This window comes from Camelus ferus, chromosome 21 (genome assembly GCF_009834535.1).
Source record: "Camelus ferus isolate YT-003-E chromosome 21, BCGSAC_Cfer_1.0, whole genome shotgun sequence".
Classification (NCBI taxonomy): Eukaryota; Metazoa; Chordata; class Mammalia; order Artiodactyla; family Camelidae; genus Camelus; species Camelus ferus.
In genome coordinates this window covers 5,638,163-5,657,581 of record NC_045716.1, presented here as the reverse complement: position 1 = coordinate 5,657,581, position 19,419 = coordinate 5,638,163, and the positions used below count along the sequence as shown (strand labels likewise).

Here is a 19,419-nt window from a genome sequence, read left to right as displayed (position 1 = left end):
TCATAATGATATGTGATTGCCATGAAGGAGTGACTCCCATAAGACAGGGCTGGATTTTCACTGAGCAGCAGTGACAGAGACACTGAGTTGAGTAATTTAGAGTGAGAATGGCTTGGATTGTGTAGGCCTGTCCCCGAAAGTGGTCCAGGGGGACTATTGGAAATTATATTGGTCTAGCTCCTAGCAAGTAACAAATGGCACAGTCAGTAGATTAATTGAAAGAGATTTAATGAAGGGACTGTTTCCAGAAGCATGGGATGCATAGGGGACCCACCGGAGGGTGATGAGCCAGCAACTTGTCACCCTAGACCTTCAGGGCAAGGGAAGGGAGCAGTGTTCCTGGAACCCGGAGAACTGTGTTGCATGAGAGGGCCACGTGGCAGTTGCTGTGGCTATAAAAGAACACAGCCTCTGTCAAACCTCAAATGGCCAGCAAGGAGACACAACACAGGACGAACAGAGCAGCTCTCTTTTCCTGCTTTCTGATTCCTTGCCAGTGTTACCTGCTGGCCAGACCTAAGTTGAAGCCAAAGGAAAAGATTGCTTTTGATGTGTTCTCTAGAGATTTGCTTCCTGAGACCCAGCAAGGGAGCGAAGGGCAGAGAGTAGATCTGGACTAGCAGATAGAATGGAATGAGCACAGACATCTAGTTCTGGGATGACATCTAGAGAACACAGACTCTCTGTCCCTCGAAGTTAAAAAAAAACTCTTGAGCTCATCATATACTATTGCTGTTTTACTCCTCAAACTATTACAGGGTACAAATCCTTCCATATCCAAGTAATTCATTTGCTTATTGGTGACTTATCAGCTGGTTGACTTGGTAGGACCATAAAACCACCCCACTTCCAACCTCCACAAACACAAAAAAATGAGTATGAGAAGAAGTATCCTTCTTGACAAAGAAGACGGATAATGGGAGGGAAGGAGAAGAAGAGATCTCATTCAGTGCAGGAGAAAGATATATTGCCAGAATATATGTAAATAACTGGAGAGCTTCAGGTAGGGTGTCAGTTTTGTAAGTCATCCCTCAGGAAAAGTGAGTTCAGAGGCAGCAGGGCACAGAAACGACTTTTCTTAATTCTCGCCTGTGATCCCTACCTTCCTTTTCTCTTCCTCTCTTCTCCCCCTTGCTGTCCCTTTTCTCTTCCACCTCTTCTTTTACTCAACATTTTTAATATCGTAAAGGCAAGGTCATAACAATAAAGCCGTTTCAGTTTCTTCTTTTGTTTTCAGAGGCAGTTTTTATTTGGAAGGGCCTGGTGAATGTGCCCTCTATGACCTGGCTTATTTTTTTTTTCTCCAGCCATTTGAAAAATGTCTCTTGCTTTTGTTACCGTCTCACTACCCATGACCCTTTTCCGGTATTTTAATATAATTAAATTTTATTGTATTAAAATAATTTAATCAAAGCCAGCCCATTCTGGAGCAGTATAGTACATGTTGCTTTGTTTATATTAAGTAGATACATAATAAAAATTGGTGGAGTGAATGTTAGTATAGAAGATTTCTAACTATCCAGTTTGCATAAACAGATAATTCAAAATGTGCACTTAAACCAATCTACTCTGTCAGCAGTATTTTATCAGAACTATGTTAATCAGGAGTGATATGAACAAATCATACGCCATCTTTTTGCCCTTACCTACATTTTATTCAATTTAGTAATGTAAGAAATTAAATAGCCCAAAGATGGATAGCATAAAGTCAAAAGCACGGCTTCTCTAGAAGCAAGATGTAATCTGTGGATTAAATGTTACTGATCAATTGAGTAATTCAGGCTTGGGCCCCATAAAACAACTTTAGTCCCGTAAAATAACTATCCATGATGAATAATTTTCTAAAACAATTTTTATGTACTTTATCCTGTTTTATACCAGCCATCATGAGGAGCCCTAGACTTCTGGGGAGCCCCTCATCTTCCACTCCACTGTGGCTCTGAGTATCCCCTTCTGTGTCCCTGCCTTCTGCTCATCCTTTCCCAGTCTTACAGCCCTTTCACTGTGCCCTCTGCGACTCATGGTCCGTCATCAGCCAGATCAGCTATTTCTTTGCCTCTTCTCTGAAGGAAGTCCTTAACTTCTTGGTCTAGCTTCCTTGAGGTCACTGTCCTCCATGAAGTCCTGTGTTTCTCCCACAGCCCTCGCACCATGCTGCCTGAAAGAGGTACCCTTCTCCTCTCATAGCGCCTCCTGTCTATTCTTCATTTTCCTGCATCCCATGTTGTAGTCATCCAATCCCAGTCATTCCTCCTCATTTTTTGTTGATTTTCATTCCTGGCTCATTATCATTATCTGCAGCAGTACCCTAGCCTCAATTTGAGATGGTCCAATATCTACAGAGATGATTGCTTCAGCACACTGGCTCTCAGTTCCTTGTACTCCTCACCTCCAAGAATCTTTTCCTCCACTCTGCCTCATTGCTATGACTTCTTCATATTCTCTGCGTGCATCTTACTGTCTGACCATCACCTGCTCTCTTTCTGGCTCATCCCCTTTTCCCAACAACTTTTCAGTACTTTTGGGACTTATGGTCCATTGTCCCTGTCACCTTTCTGCCCCTCATGTCTCTGATATCCTCTATTCCCTCTCTCCCAGCTTGAATACTGTGACCAGACATTTTAATCTTTGCACACCATTTCCCTGTCCTTTTTTTGCATCATTGTACTCACTTGGCAGTGTCATAGGTCAGTTAAATCCTGCTCCTCATCTGTCCTGCCCAGCTTCCGAGCAGCATAGTGTGTTTGGAGAAAACCACTCCACCATGCTGATGGTGTTTAAACTAATGGCAGCAAACCTCATGTGAGGGTTGCTTGGCCTTCACAGAACATTTCCCAGTCTGATCACTGTCCAGCCCTCCTGGACTAGTGCTGCTCAGTCTGTGTGTGGTGAAGGGCCAGTATTTTCCCTACCTCATCATGCATAGTAGAATTCAGTAATATGAATTGTTAAGAAAAATAAAGTTTTAAAAAGATAAAAATGTAAGTCCAAATTTTTATTAGGTTTAACAGAAATGAAATTACAGTTCAATAAATAGTCATAACATAAGAAAAGAAGGAACAAAATTACAAAAATTGTACCTGTTCATGGAGAGTGTGCTGTACAATGAGGTGAATCCACTGGTCACACCAGGTACACTTCTCAGTTTCTGTGTTGTTGTGTATCGTGGACCATTAACAGTTTGCAGGACAGCACAGATCTGTGGACCACACTTTGAATAGCACAATCCAAAATGATTTCTAAGATTTTTTTTTCACACTTCCTTTTCTATTCTAATTCCTTCTCTATTACCTTCAATTATAGCTAATTACTTTGCTTTGTGCTTCACTGAGAAAATTCAGGCACTCAGAAGAGAACTCTATTACCTTGTCTGTCTGTCCACCAACAACTATTTCCTTAAACCCTGATTTCCCTCCTTTAACTGTGGTTGAACTGCCCACAGTCTGATTATCAGCCCCTCCCCTTACGCCCATTTTGTTACTTCTTGCCTTTTCAGTTCTCTCTTACCTCTCTCTTACCTCTCTTACATCTTCAGCTCTGCTCTCTGCCAGATCATTCCCATCAGCATGCTGTTATTTTTCCCATCTTAAAGAAAAAAGTAAGCCTGTGTTAACCTTCACTTGTACCTCCAGTTACCACCCCTTTGTTTCCCTTACCAGCAAAAATTCTCAGAACTTCTAAACTCACTGTCTCTAATTCTTCTGTTATTCTCTCTTTTTTTTCCCCAGTACTTCAGTGTTTATATATTTTGATTTTTAAAATTCTGTCTTCTATATACAGCTCTGTGCCCACATAAGCACATCAACTTTGAAGTGGACAATCCACTTGCTCTTCAATCCAAAGGTCTATTGGAAATAATACCCATTAAAGTCTAGCTGAGTTTTGAGTTTACTCCTGGTGGCTATTCACACACATAGATCATGTCAAGACAAGAAGACTATGACTTGGATCTTGTGCCCTTTCTCCTTTCTATGCCTGTCTAAGCCACCATAGAGTGACTCCTTTTCCTGTCCTTTTCCCAGGGGTGAACTAGTCTGGGGTGGAAGCACAAAGGGTTTTCTAATGATTGACATGGAGGGTGGACGGGCATTAAGAAGATGAAGTGGAGGAAGAAGGAACAGTCTAGGCTTAGAGCTTTCCCCGGCTCAGGAGAAGGCAGAAGCGAGGGATGCTGAAGGACCTGGAGACAGCTGGTGTGACTGGGGTCCAGAGAGAGCGTGGGGGACTGAGGGAGGGAGGCAGGGACTTTTAAGGGCTCCTCTCATTTCTCTTAAACCTAGTTCAGTCACACTCTGACCTCCATCACTTTGTGAAAATTGCTCTTGTTAAGCTCATTGGTGACCTCACACTGGTAAATTCAGTGGTCAGTTCTCACATCTCATCTTACTTAATCTGTTAGTGACATTTAATGCAACCAGTCACTCATTCCTTCTTCTAGAACCACTTTCTTCACTTGACTTCCATGACTCTGCGCTCTCTTAGTTTTCCTCCTGCCTCCCTGGCATTTCCTTCTGAGTCATCTCTGCAGATTTCTCTTCTACTCTCCACATGCCAACAGGGAGTGGTACAGAGTTCAGTCTGTGGACCTCACTTCGTTAGGAATCTCATCCAATCTTATGACTTCAAATACTGTCTAATGCTGATGATCCTGATTTTATATCTGAAGCCTACACATCTCCCTTCTCTAGAGTCATATATCCATCTGCCCATTATGCACCTCTGCTTAGATATGTAATAGTCATTTCCAACATGCTCCACACTGAGCTGCTAATTCTGCCTCCGAAACCATCTCCGTTACTGACAGTCCCATCCTTCCAAGCCCCCACCCCCCCCAACCCCTTCCCACTCACTGTTTCAGCTATTAAGCACATCAAGCATGTTCCTGCCTCAAGACCTTACTTAGCCTTGACTTTTCCCTCTGATATTTACATGACTCACTTTCTGACCTTCTTCAGCTCTTTGCTTGCATATCATCTGCTCAATAAGGCCTACACTCACCAAATTATTTAAAATTGCATCCTCTCCCTCTATCTTCATTTAGAACTCCTGATCTAATTACCCGGCTCTATCCCCCTCACCCCATAGCATTTACCACCTTCAAAAATGCTATATAATTAATTTTTTGTGTTTATTGTCTCTTTTCTCCTTTATAAGCTTTTAGGGTAGGGATTTTTGTCTATTTTTCAGTGCTGTATCCCTCAGCGCTTAGAACAGTTGCAGACATATGAGTAAATTCTCAATAAATATTTGTCGAATAAATTTTGAAAAAGCCAAATTATAAACTTTGATTCCTGAATTTCCTTAATGTAAGTTTGAGAGGAAACGAACCTTCTATTTTTTCTTTTTTGTGTGATGTCTTCCCACAACAAGAGGCTTAATTACATATTTTTTCTAAAACTGGATAATAAATATGGGGAAAGATAATCCATACGATGCTATTCCACTGGAATATGTAATTCCATCTTTATTTGTTGAGCATCTGTTATATGTGCAGTATTCTGGTTACAAAGATGCAGTTTTGTTGGGGACACACTGAGGTAAATTAAAAGTTATAACCATTTGGAACTAGATGCAGAGGTGGCAGTTACGCAGCATCATGAAGGTACTGTCTCTGAATTACTCACTTAGCAGTGGTTCATTTTATATTATGTGAATTTCACCTCAATACATTTTTTTAAAGATTATAATATTACCACAAAAGAAAGGTTAAGATACTGCTTGGGGTGCGTCATGGTTTAAAGTGGAGATGGCCAGAAAAGGAAAAGACGGGAAGGCTATTCCATGTATGTATAAAGGTACAAAGTCAGGAAACAATTTGTATCTCTTTGGTAAGCTGCAAAATGGTCAGAATCCTTGGAATATAATTTGCAAGAGGAAAAGTGATAGCTGGCAAGGGCTGAATAATCGCTTTGAAGGCCATGCTAAGGAATTTGGACTTTATTCTGGAAATGATTTGGACCATGGATAGGTATTTAATAGGGCTATGACATCATCACATTTGCTTCTTAGAAAAGTAACTTTGTTGATCATGTGGAAAATTGAGTCAAAGGGATTGAAAGGAAATAGAAGAGTCACATTACTGCAGTGGAACAGCTAAGGGATGACGGAGGGACGGTGAGTTTACAAACACAGTTTAATGCCCTGAGGCAGGGATGTTCTATCACTATTAAGTTGGAAAAAACTCAGATTAAGTCTCTAGGGTAAGAAAATGTTAAGACATGGCTCTACCTGCTACTTGAATTTTATTTCATATTCTGTTAATTTCATGATAGAAAAAGATTAGAAATCTTTTTTTTTGGGGTGGGGGGTGGAAATACCAGAATATGCTGTCACTCTTCTACCTTCCACCCACACTGTCACGAAGAATATAACTCCTACCCTTGGAGTTTTGTGCTGAACAATTTAGAATTCCTTGAAACAAGGAGTTCAAGGAATTTCCTGCTAAAATTATCTTAAAAAAGCTGTTTTAAACCTTAATCAACTAATCACGGGGGTGTTTATTGCTGTGTTAATAAGATCAATTAGGAGGGTTCTATAAGGATTTACACTGAATCCTTAGCCAGGCACTGTTGGAATGTGGGAGGATTATATTAGTCTGGTATCACTCATGTATTCAGTGTGTGGGATCTTTTAATGCTCTCTCTTAACTCTGCATGTTTCCTGTCAGAAATGGGAAAAAGTCTGCTTGGGGGCTGTACACGGGAAGAGGGTTAAATACACCGATTACCAATCTGGGAAATGTAGCAGAAGGGTAGGTCTGGGCAGAGTGCTGGAAAGAGAAGTCTGCCAGGAGTATCACCTTGAGAAGTGACTCATTGAGTCAGTAAATTGCTTCATGCAAATTGTGCCAAACAGACTTTGCTTCTGCGTTAGGAAATATGCTTCCCTGCCCGGATGCCAGGAGAGGCCCTGGCTGGCTTGGCACCAGCCCGGTTCAAAGAGGGCGTAGGAGGCCATTTGAATTCCACTTTGCTTGCGAGAGATAAACCCAAGTAAACCAGAGATGAAGGAGTTGAGGGAAATGGTAGCGAAGGCAATCAGGAACCCTTCTGAGGTGCAGCCAGTATAAAAATACAAAGGAAAGCTGAATTTGTGAGTTCTTCCTTTTAGCAATAACAAGCCATTTAGGGGTCCCTTTTTCTTCATTCATACTACTTTTTGTATTTGGAATTTTAAAAGCTAGTTGCTAGTGTATAGGCAGCAATGTAACAATACAATTTCAAAATATTTTTCTTGCTTTTGGAAAGCAGTTTTTACACTCAGATATGTTGATGAAAATAGCAGTTAGGCTTTGTGCGAACAGCTAAAATCAACTGTTATTTATCCTGAGGTAAACTACCCATGGCATATTTCATTCAGAACCACGTTCATGTTATTCAGCAGATACATGACATACCCCCGTATGTGAATTCACTGTGTTAGGAGTTACAAAGAATAAGACACAATTCTTTCCTCTCTGCCCAATACCACATTTAGTTGTGGGAATAAGACAAACCATTTAAAAACGGTATTTGATAAATAGCACAAGTAAACTGGATAGAATAAAAGAAAGAATTCCATTTATTCTGAAGGACTATAATCTGTGTCATTAAGATGCTGTTGGCAATGGGCAGTTACCAAAGGAAGCTTAAGAAAGGAAGGGGATCAATGTTATGTGTGATGAATATTAATCTGTAGGATGTATTGGAAGAGGGAAAGATAGGAAGGAGACAGACCAATTAAGAGACTACTAGTTCTCTGATCTGAACACTTGAATGGTTTCCCAGTGCTTCCTGAATTATGCATGGCCTGGTATTAAAGCCCCCCATGTGGTTATAATATGTCTGGGTGTTCTACCCCACTGCTCTGGCTAAACTGGCCTACTCCTTGTTCCAAATAAAGTAAGAACAACAACAACAACAACCAAAAGCCTGTGTGCTTACCAACCTCTGGGCTGATGTTGTGTTTTTTCCTTTGCCCAGAATGGCCCCCATCTCTACCTATCAAATATTCATTTATTCATTTGTGAGTTAGAACTATTCTAAGGTTTGGGGGTTGACTGCTGAGAGATAAGCTGTTGAGTTACATGGAATTAGTTGCACAAATAAATAATTATAATTCCGTGTAAGTATAGTGACAGAGAAAGCTCTGTTATTGGAGGAACCTCAGGGAGGTGCACTTCACTTCCCCTTAGGGGACTGATAGAAGGGAGGATTCCTGGAAGAGGAAGCGCCTGTCCTAAGCCTGAGGATGAGTAAGAGTTTACCTGGCAGGTATAGAATAGAAAAGAAAGTGAGGGAAAATGTTTCAGGCTGAGAGAACACATTAAGCAAAGGCACTGAGCTACAACATAGGGGATATATTAGGGAAATGCAAGCAATTTGGTGTTCCTAGAATATGAAGTCTGAAGCTGGATGCTCATCAGTGGCCTGATTCGGGGAAATCCTGGTATAACATACCAATAGGGATCTTGCATTTACTGTGTAAGAGAGTAGTTGTAAAACACTTTTAGTAGGCTTCTTCCTTTGTAGAAGGCTTGCGCAGAGGTCCTGTACAACAGGCAGACTCCAGATGATGCTCTGGTTGGAGCAGAGAGATACCCCCTTGTCACAGACTTCCACGCACAAACGTACCATCACTGCTTTGAAAACCACTGCAAAGGAGAGCAGCTGAAGGGCTGTAAGCCTCAGGATGATACGATCATAACTGCAATTTGGAAATGCGCTGGTAACTATGTAAAGGATAGATTTAAGGGAAAGAATGTCACCAGTGAAGAGGCCATGTTAGTAGTTTGGGTAAAAGACCATAAGAGGCTTTTGGCACCAGCTATGATGGAGTAACTGGTACAAGACTAGCCTTCCTGTTGCAAACAGTGTAAGGCTGGACCAAAAAAAAAAGGGTATCTAGCAGCTATTTTCAGGCATTGGACAGTGGGCAGCCAAAGATCGTGACGGCCGCCATTCCCCCTGAGGAAAGAGGACCCAGCAGAGGCATAGCACAAGGCGAAAGAGGTTAAAACAGAAAGAAAAAAATTTTTTCTCTCATGCTGCAGAACTTGGACAATGTATAGTTTTTAAAGAATAATTCAGTATAAACAAGTAAATGTGAACTAGTAAGCTAAATTAGGGCCATCAGAATGGACAAAATTGCTTTTCTCAAATTGACTTTTCTGAAACTGATTTTCTTCAGTTGTATAGTGAAATTTGTAAACTCCAGCTTAGTTCACTTGAAGATACTTGAAATATTATCCCTCTAACTTTCAAGAAGTACATCAATATCTTTAAAAGAATAATTTATGTAAGAAGCAACTGATGGTGTCGTAAAAGCAAATGATTCTTAAGAAACGCAAATTTAGGAAACCATAAGTAAAACAAAAAGACAACCTATGGAATGGGAGAAAATTTTTGCAGATGAAACTGACAAAGGCTTGATCTCCAGAATATATAAGCAGCTCATATGACTTAATAAGAAACAACCAAACAACCCAGTCCAAAAATGGGCAAAAGACCTAAACAAGCAATTCTCCAAGGAAGGCATACAAATGATCAATAGGCACATGAAAAATGCTCAATATCACTAATTATCAGAGAAATGCAAATCAAAACTACAATGAGCTATCACCTCACACCAGTCAGAATGGCCATCATTCAAAAATTCACAAATGACATGTTGGAGAGGCTGTGGAGGAAGGGGAACGCTCCTACACTGCTGGTGGGAATGCAGTTTGGTGCAGCCACTGTGGAAAACAGTATGGAGATTCCTCTAAAGACTAGGAATAGACTTACCATATGACCCAGGAATCCCGCTCCTGGGCATATATCCAGAAGGAACCCTTCTTCAGAATGACACCTGCACCCCAATGTTCATAGCAGCACTATTTACAATAGCCAAGACATGGAAACAGCCTAAATGTCCATCAACAGATGACTAGATAAAGAAGATGTGGTATATTTATACAATGGAATACTCAGCCATAAAAACTGACAACATAACGCCATTTGCAGCAACATGGATTTTCCTGGAGAATGTCATTCTAAGTGAAGTAAGCCAGAAAGAGAAAGAAAAATACCATATGAGATCGCTCAAATGTGGAATCTAAAAAAAAAAAAGAAAAAACAAACAAAGCAAAAATACAAAACAGAAATAGACTCATACACATAGAATACAAACTAGTGGTTGCCAAGAGGGCAGAGGGTGTGAAGGGATAGACTGGGATTTCAAAATTGTAGAATAGATAAACAAGATTATACTGTATGCACAGGGAAATATATACAAGATCTTATGGTAGCTCACAGAGAAAGAAATGTGACAATGAATATATATGTTCATGTATAACTGAAAAATTATGCTTAACACTGGAATTTGACACAACATTGTAAAATAATTATAAATCAATAAAAATGTTAAAAAAATAAAAAATAAATTAATTAAAAAAAAAAGAAACGCAAGTTTAGAATAAAAGTAAACACTATTAAACACCTTAAATTCTGAGTCAGGTATAAAGGGCCCTGAACTTTAAGTGTGATACTTTGAATAAAACCTTTAATCATATTTTAAGTTTCAACAGTGGGAAATGAAGCATCTACATTAGAACTTTGAGAATATAATTGTGAGTGAAGTTTAGGCCCAAATAAGAATTTGATATATTTTATTTATTTATTTTCTTAGATACGGTAGAGGCAAAGTATATGATATAGAAGCCATTTCTTACTGTTTTTCCTGGATGTGGCCTTTGTAAATTTCTACAGAAAAGATCACGTGCCATAACTTCCTAAAATATCAAAAATAACTCCTGTCTGTTTTCTATGTGGCTTAGGCCTTTATTATTTCAGGCAATAGGCTTTTTTTTTTTTTTTAAGTAAGAACTATTACAAAAATAGTTAGGTTTATTTAGGTTCATCTGTTTGTTCAAAGATCCAAACTGTTTCTTCCCTCAGATTTACCCCCAGTCTTTCCTAATGCAGGCGGAGGATTCATTTTTACCTTTCTTACTGGGAGGGAGTTATTTCACCTCTTGGTGTTACTCTTTTAATTATTTAAGTAGAGATCATTTCCATCCTGAAGAGGGTGGACGACTTAGGTTACCCTCTGTGAAGTTTTGTGTTACAGAGAGCTTTGGGGAGGTTCGTGTCTTTACTGATGCTGTTATCTGGTATCCACCCTCCCCCCCCCCTTTTTTTAGAATTTTACTTTTCTTAATTCTGCCATTTTTTCTCAATGTTCAAGCAATAACCATAGCTATGGGGATGAGGAAATGGGGACTTTTTAGTCCTATAAAGAATGTGAAATTTCCAGTCCATGAAGACATTAGAATTTTTCTTCAGAGTCTCCCTAACACGGAGTTTTCCTTGCTATCATCCCCTTGACCCTAGACATAAGAGTTGGATTACTGAGACAAAGCAGAAAGCATATACACTTAGGTCCGTGTCCACCCCAGTTTTGCTGGATCAGTTGATGTGATATGTGCCTATTATAATCATATGGAGAAATAAATTACTCCTCATCTGTACAAAGGGGATAATAATAATGGCTCCCTGATAATTTCACACATTGTTAAATTCCTTTGCCTTGCACCTGGTAAGAACTTAATGCTTGTCATTATTGAAATTTGTTAAAATTTCTATATTGGAGCCATAAGAAGTTAGAGACTAACATGATTAATTGTTACCAAGTTAGTTGTCTGGACCTGCGTTGGGGTCCTAGCCCAAGCAGAGACCCCTAGTCTCTGCCAGGGAGGTTCTTTTTCTGCTCTGATTTTCACAGCCAACAACGAACTGATGCTGAGGCTGGAACAGCACTTTTTTTTTTTTTTAATTGAAGTTTTGTTTTGTTTTGTTTTACACGTATTTAGCACAAGCTTTATTCAATGGCCAAAGAATGGAGGAGCAGGACCCTAGTTCATAAATCAACTTCTCCACCCAATTCGGGTAGAGACACCATTTATGTAGGAGGATGAAGGTAAAAGGAAGGGAATTGGAAAGAGTGGGAGGAATATTCATGCATTATCAGAGAACAGGGGGATGGTTTGGGCCTGGAACTGATGCAGCTCTCCTTTCCAGTCCTTGTATGGGCTTTTCTGGTTGTTGCCATGGCAACCACCAACTGTCATGGTGCTGGTGGGTGTGTCATTTAGTATGCTAATGTATTACAATTAGTGTATAATGAGGCTCATGGTCTATGGGGGGTCAGATCCTCTGCCATCTTGGGCTTAGTTGTTTCTAACTGGTTCTTGGTTTTTTTCTCTTTGCAGCTGAAACCTGGATTAGAGTAATTGGTTATTATTCAAGGGAAGGGCAGGGTGTGATCCTGGTGGGCGATGTCTCTCAGTTGCACTTCTCTACAATGATAACCAGTCCATAAGCTGTAAAATAGCAGCATTAGAGATATTTTGTATCGTTCACAGTTCTCGTTCCACATATACAAAGAGAAAAAACTTGTGCCAGAAAAAAATATTTTTAGGATTTCAAAAACTAATCTCACTTTTGGAAGAAAATATGCCATTTTATGTCAATATCTATACAAATTTTGACTGAAACTATATTTTATTAACTATGTCTAAGTGCTTAATTCTAAAATCGAAGAAAATTTGGGTGATTTTACTACTTTTATCTAACAAACCTTCCTTTAAGAGAATTGTGGAGCAAACTCTTTGTGGTCAGCTTTTATTTCCACTTACCTTATTGAACATTGGGCAGGACTGGGGTTTATGAACCAGTTTCTGATGTAGAAGAATCTTATTTGTGTGGGTGTTTTGTTTTGTTTTCCGAGCTCCCTAAGTAGGTAAACACCTGGATGTGATTGGCACATACGTCATGTAAGCTAATTTACATACTCACCTTTCCTGTCCTTTCAGTTTTCTTTTTAAAGAAAGGCCTCCTGAAAAGGGATTGCTAATACTTTTAACCATTGTATATCCTTTGTTTCTACATTTCTTCTGTTTGGCTCTGATGGTTAAAAGCTCCTATCTTCATTAACTGAAAACGTTATTCAGTCAGAAGGTAGTAATGGTGCTATTGAGTTTCATCTCCTTTTTGGTTAACTAGATACCCGTGGAGGGCGGACAGGAGCAGCAGACGGATTCCACCAAAGGACGATGCCTGAGGAGAACTGTCAGTGTCCCTTCCGAGGGTCAGTTTCCTGAGTACCCACCAGAGGGCGCCGCTAAACTGGGTAAGCTAATTTATGAAAGGAAAGGAATTGCTGGTTTTTATCCGGTAATTTATGGACTTGTTATTGAGTGTTACAATAAAACAAAACATCCTGCATTTACTGCTAAGTTAGTGCTTTAAAATATGTATGTGTACCAAGAGTTAGAGGTCAGTGGTGAGTTTTATTCTTTATAACCAAATGGCAGCAAAGTTATTTTACAGAGATAAAATTTATCTGAGCACTGGTAAGGTTACCCTGCAGTCCTCGGTAAGTTGGTTGATGCGCTATTTCTGAATTTACTGCTTGGCTTTAAATTTTGAAAGAGCGTTAGGTGTCTTGCTGAAGCACTGAGATTCACCCGGGAGCCAGTTTGAGATGGGAACTTAGTATTCAGTGGTTTGTGCCCTGTTCACACAGCTACTGATGTTGTCTTGTATAATGTAATGTCAGATCAGGCTAGTTTAGCTGAGCTAGTTTTATATGGCCCATGTAAGTTATACTCAGGAGTGGGTGACGGAAGGGAGACATCAGAAGGACCCCACTTGAGTTGTTATGCACTAAAGAAATTAATGTCAGTATGAAAGCAGCTCTTTCCCTGTTTCCTACCTACCAAATGACCTTATTTGGTATTTTGCATGCTTATCAATGGTTGTTTAGATAATTAGGCCAGTCAGGTAGTTTTAAGGGAATATAATTAAGATTCAGTAAAAAAAAAAAAAAAAAAGAATTTGAAAAGTAGGAGTTGCTTTGGTGTTTTCCGTTGTGGTATTATTTGTTTAGCGGACTTAGACATTTAGTCATAGACACTTAGTCGATAGATAAAACAGAATCATTTATTGTCTCTGTGTTGGCTAATATGGATACTTCTGTGATCTTGTTGTATTTTTGAAAATCAGGGTTTTGGTTTTTTGTTTTTGCCTTTTTCTTCATTTTTTTTTTTTTTCATTTTCTAAATGGAACTCAGAGTCTTAGCCACAATTTGAATCCTTTAGTTCTCTTTTTATCCTGTGACATTGGTTGCTTTTCTAGAAATTAGTCAGGTTAGCAAACACTTTTCTCTAACGAGTCATACTGGGAAAAATCAAATTTTTCTCTCATCCTATTTCTACTGTACTTCTTTAGCATGTGTTGAAACCAGTTTAGGTGTGACTAAAATTATACTGCAAGCCTGTCTGGGTGTAGCCATTTTATAGCCTGTTTGTATTTCGCTTACAAGTTCTATGTGACTTGGACTGGCTCAGAGTCTCCTTGTTTCAGCTCCTTTGCCGTCATTATTTGTAGTGTTATGTTGATGACTGTCTTTGCCACTTCTCTAGGAACCTTTGATTAATCACACTTTGACCCACACAAGTCAGCTGATTTTGAGGAAGTGTAATTATAGTCTGAATAATTATTACGGTTTTCCGGAAGAAAGCTATAGGTAGTAAATTGTGAAACATCTCCAACAGTCCAGGTACAGGTTCCAAAGACAAACTGAGATGAGGTGGCCGCGCTGTGTAGTCCAGAGTCAGCCCTCCACCTCTGTCCTTGACAACACGTCTGGCAGCCACCTTGGCTCATGGCAGCCCTCAGGCATATTTGGAGTGGGTGTCCTGCATTAGCACTGAAAGCTGTCACTTATAAATATTAAAGGGGAAAGACTACTTTTAGAGCCGTTTTTTCTTACATTGCCAATCTGATGTTGAACTAGATAATTATTCTGTTCTGTTTTCATTTCCCAGTGATTTGTCTTCAGGCAAAATTCCTGCTGTCAGATATTTAATTGGGTAATTGCTATATATGTAACATTTTATGCCAGTCCGTAAGAATGAAAAGAAATAGAAGATGAGATTTCTGCCTTTAGAAGATTCTTATGTAGTTCGGAAGATAGATTATTGATGACTGTTCATATTACACAGTATTATTGTTGTATATTGTGTGGCTTTTATTGATTTTTAACTTTTTAAAAAACATTCATTTATGCAGCAAGTAATTATTGAGTGATAATTATGTGCCAGACACTGTTTTAGGCACTTGATGTGTAGCAATGAAAAAAACTAGACCAAAACCACCCCCTTGGTGGAGTTCACATTCTGTTGAGTAGTGACAGACAATAAGCAAGAGTAATAACTAAAATACATACTCTGCTAGATGGTGATAAGTGCAAAGACAAAAATAAAGTAGGGAGCAGGGGTAGGAAGTGTCGAAGTATGTTAGCTGAGGTGACCAAGGGATGCTTCACTGTTAAGTGACATGTGACTAAAGACCTGATAAAAGTGTGGGAATAAGACACGTGGATGCCTGTGAGGGAGGGGTTCCACTCGGGAACAGCTCGTGTAAAGTAGGAACAGCATAGAGGCCAGTGAGGCTGGAGTGGGAAGAATGAGGGGGAGAGTAGATGGAGATGACGTCACTGAACTCTGGCCAGCAGACCATAAAGGTCGTACAGATCATCGCAGGAACTTTGGGTTTTGCTCTATGAGATGGGGAGCCACTGACTTCTATCTTGAGAGTAGGGATGCAAGGATGGGAGTTGAGAAACCAATTAGGATATTATTGCAATAATTTAGACAAGAGATGATAGAACTTGGGCCATAATGTAGTGGTGGAAGGGCTAAGAAGTGATCACCTTCTGGGTATATTGGAAGGTAGAGCCAATAAGCCAATTTGCTTGCTGGATTCAACGTGGAAAATGAGAAACAGAAGAGTGAAGAATTTTGGCTAGAACAGCTGGAAGAAGGAAGTTGTTATTTTTTAAAGGAAGGAAGACTGGGAGAGGAAGCAAGTTTGACAGTAGGGCTGACCGGGAACTCAGTTTGCACATGTTAAGTTTGAGGATCTTATTAGATACACAAGTGGAAATATGTGAGTGTGGAAATGGAGAGGTGCAGACCGACAGTACAGATTGCAGGCCTTTAGCAGACAGAGGATGTTTGAAGCCATGAGATTGAATGAAATCAGCCACGAAATGTGTTTAGGTAGAAGAGGAAAGTTCAAGACGGAGCCCTGAAACATTTGGAGGTTAGGAAGATGAGGAAGCCCTGGCAAGGGACGGACCAGAGAAGGATGAAAATCCAGAATTTGGTTTCCAAATAAGCAAGCCGAGTGTGTGTGGGGAAGCCCTTCTGTTTTGCTCGGTTCTCTCCCTTTGCAAGGTCTGTGTTCTTTGTTCCTCTCCAGCAGAGGAACCCAACGGAGGTCGGATCAGTTTCTGCAGATGTAAAACCAGGGCATAGATTTTGATTTCAGGGCTGAGGCAGTCAGCTCTGGAGAAACACCCACTCATGAAAAACACACACCTTTTATTCTACCTCAGAGAAGTCAGCACAGAAAGGAGCCCTGTGAATGTGAAGGATTTGTGAAGAGCTTCTGTTAGTGGCGCCAGCTTTACTGTACATCAGTGATTTCAAACTGGTGAAGACACTTGCAAGTTAAAAGGTGGGAAGGCCTGTCTTTTGTTTAACATGAGCAAGTTCACAGTGACAAGAAACCTCATAAATGTCAAGAGCTTAGGGGAATAAAGTGTGTTTAGGGAGGCAGAAGGGCTGGAGTGGGTAAGCAGAGTGTGTACTTCTCACTCACTAGTTCTCAGGCTCTTTTGCATTCAGCAGTTTACAGATTACCCAGGATACTAAAATGTATTTTTACCCTGGCGTTTGACACAGATTTTGATACAGCAAATTCTTTTCCACTGAAAATGGGATGCTTTCCTAAGGCACATGAACATCACGTCTAAAGCACCCATTTCCAGATTTAGAAGAACCTGGAAAAAGCTATTTTCCTCTGGTGACACTATCCAGATTTTAATTTATTCATCAAAAATAGATTTTTCAAATTTAACGTACAAAAAAGCATGATTTGCTGAATTATGAAAAGGAAATTACTTCTTCAGATCATAGGGTCTTTGCATGTAAACAATACAGGGACGTGTGTTCACTGGCCACATGAACTAGAACTACTAAAATTTCATTTTCAGTGTAAATATAACCTACATGAATTCAACATTTAAAAAAAAAACCATCAGATACCTTTCAAGAATACTGTTAAATAGGGCGAAAGCTGAACAGTGGACAGCATTTTTGTGACACACAGGTTTATGGGAGAAAACATGTCTCTACTGCAGCGTGTTGTCTGCGGGGGACAGCACAAAGGTGGGTGGAGAACCCTGTCCAACCTGGTGGTTGCATTTCTTTGACATTCCAGTAGAGTTCATGCTCTCGTGTCCAAGTGGGCAAAGCAAAGTTGGAGCCTCAAGTGAGCAAGAATACTTGTTTGCAGGTGGCATCAGAAACATGATCATAAAGCTGGTTTAGTTAGGAAGTGCGAACATTCTTAAGTCCACACTTTCTCAATTCTTAAAGGGTTCACATTGAACTGGCAGATTCAAAACCAAATTTCTGGTAACTAACCCAAAGCTGCATCTTCAGGCCTCTGTTTTTTCATATTATGACAAAATCTTAAAATTACCTCATGGTCTTACTTAAGAATCTCTGGATTTTTAAAAAACTGGCTGTGATAAGTAAATTTGTTTCATTGTCATGGAGTCCTCAAAACCTAGAACCAATTGTTAAATGTCCTTAAGATTGCAATTTCACATAGCATGCCTTTGACACAAGTTAGCAAGCCTTAGGGAAGAATGTATCAGAAGTCTTTTAGAGTCAAAGTTAGCTATGCAGAAATTTCATGTTTATGTAAATAAAGAAGTCAAACAAAAAAATTTTAAATAACACCACCAAAAGAAGAAATCAAATTGGAAAAACCTTGAGGAAGAGCCAACTTTGCACCTGTCTTCCTAAGTTTATTGGCCCAACTGATAAAAATTTGAGGAAATTTTGAAGAAAATGAATATTAGAAAGCAAAATATACTCTCTAGGGCATTCATAAAATTATTGGAAAGGAGAATTCTTTTAATCAGAATTATTAGAGGATATTGATTATTCAAGTCTTAGCTTTAACTCTGACCTTCTCTGTTAAATTAGCCTGAATTCTAACTTTATGTATAAACTAATGAGGACTCACTTTTTATTCCCAAGGCATTTACTATTAGGAGTTTCTAGATAATTTATGAAGTATTTTCAAGATGCTAGAATCGTCTATAAAACTACAGGGTAGTAATGATAATATTGAAAGAAGGGGAAATGAAAGTAATGAAGATCTCATATTACAAGAAACATATTCCATTTTTCAGATAATAGATTTTAAAATGTTGATAAATAATGACTGTGTGTGGTAGCATTCAGCATTTAGATTGGCTATTAAATTTTTATGTATAAAAGTATATGTGATATATATTGTTCACTGTATTTAAACTTTTTAGCTTGATGTAGTCCCATTTCTTTATTTTTGCTTTTGTTTCCTTTGCCTAAGGAGACAGAGCCAAAAAATACTACTAAGAAAAATGTCAAAGAGCATGGTGCCTGTGTTTCTTCTAAGAGTTTTATGGTTTTGGGTCTTACTTTTAAATCTTTAATCTATTCTGAGTTTATTTTGTATGTGGTGTGAAAAAGTACCCCAGTTTGAATCTTTTGCATATAGCTGTCCTGACTTCCCAGCACCATTTATTGAAGAGGCTGCAAATGGCATTAAATAAATAAACAATGCCGTTCTGGGGCTGCCGGCTGCTAGCGGGTGAGGCTGGTCCTGGTATGGCACTAAAGCCATCTTTATTTCACTCTTAGGAGCTAGATTTAGATTAGCAGTTAAAACTTTTTTTTTTAAAGAGGAAATCAATTTTCAGTTCTAAGTCAAGGTGCCAAAGCACAATTTCTGCTAAATTATGAGTGAACCTTTAGATTCTTGATTTGCTGTTTTATCTTCCTCCCCATCCTCATCCTGGTCCGATAGAGATTAATTCAGTTTTGTGAAAGGTGAGTCCAAGGCAGTGCTTCCCATCTGGTTGTGCAAATTATGTGTTGCCCAGCAACTAAGGGGTCCATGTCAGTTAATTGTCATTGTTGATTTGTCATTATTTCATAATATGTCCAGCAGGTGGCAGTAAAGTGTCTTAAATAAAGGATTCCTTTTCTGATTCAGTTAAGTCATTTGTATAGGCTATTGTCAGGGTTGCTGTAAATCCAGAAGACCTGGGAAGAAGAAATGAAGGAGGTCAGTATTTAGCTGTGGACCAGCTACTTGCTAAGTTTAGAAAGCTGTATCTTATGTGTTAATATTTAGGTTAATCTAACAAACTTTTAAACTTTTTTTTTAAACTTAAATAAAATTCGTTCTCTCCTTCAAGTTTACTATATACTTTTATAACAATCTGGAAGGTCAGGCTAGAATTTTCAGATTTTGTCCCATGTCACAAGAGGC

The 19,419-nt window shown here is 39.2% G+C and overlaps 1 protein-coding gene across 6 annotated transcripts in view; it reads left to right on the top strand.

Annotated features, from left to right (window-relative positions):
* The window catches only part of RASAL2 (RAS protein activator like 2), a 303,510-nt gene that overhangs the window by 151,145 nt on the left and 132,946 nt on the right, over positions 1 to 19,419 (top strand). For all 6 annotated transcript variants that reach the window (XM_014561394.2, XM_014561393.2, XM_006187285.3 and 3 more), the window contains exon 3: positions 13,023 to 13,149. In XM_014561394.2, the coding sequence (XP_014416880.1) occupies positions 13,023 to 13,149 (127 nt within the window). The remainder of the gene's footprint in view (positions 1 to 13,022; positions 13,150 to 19,419) is intronic.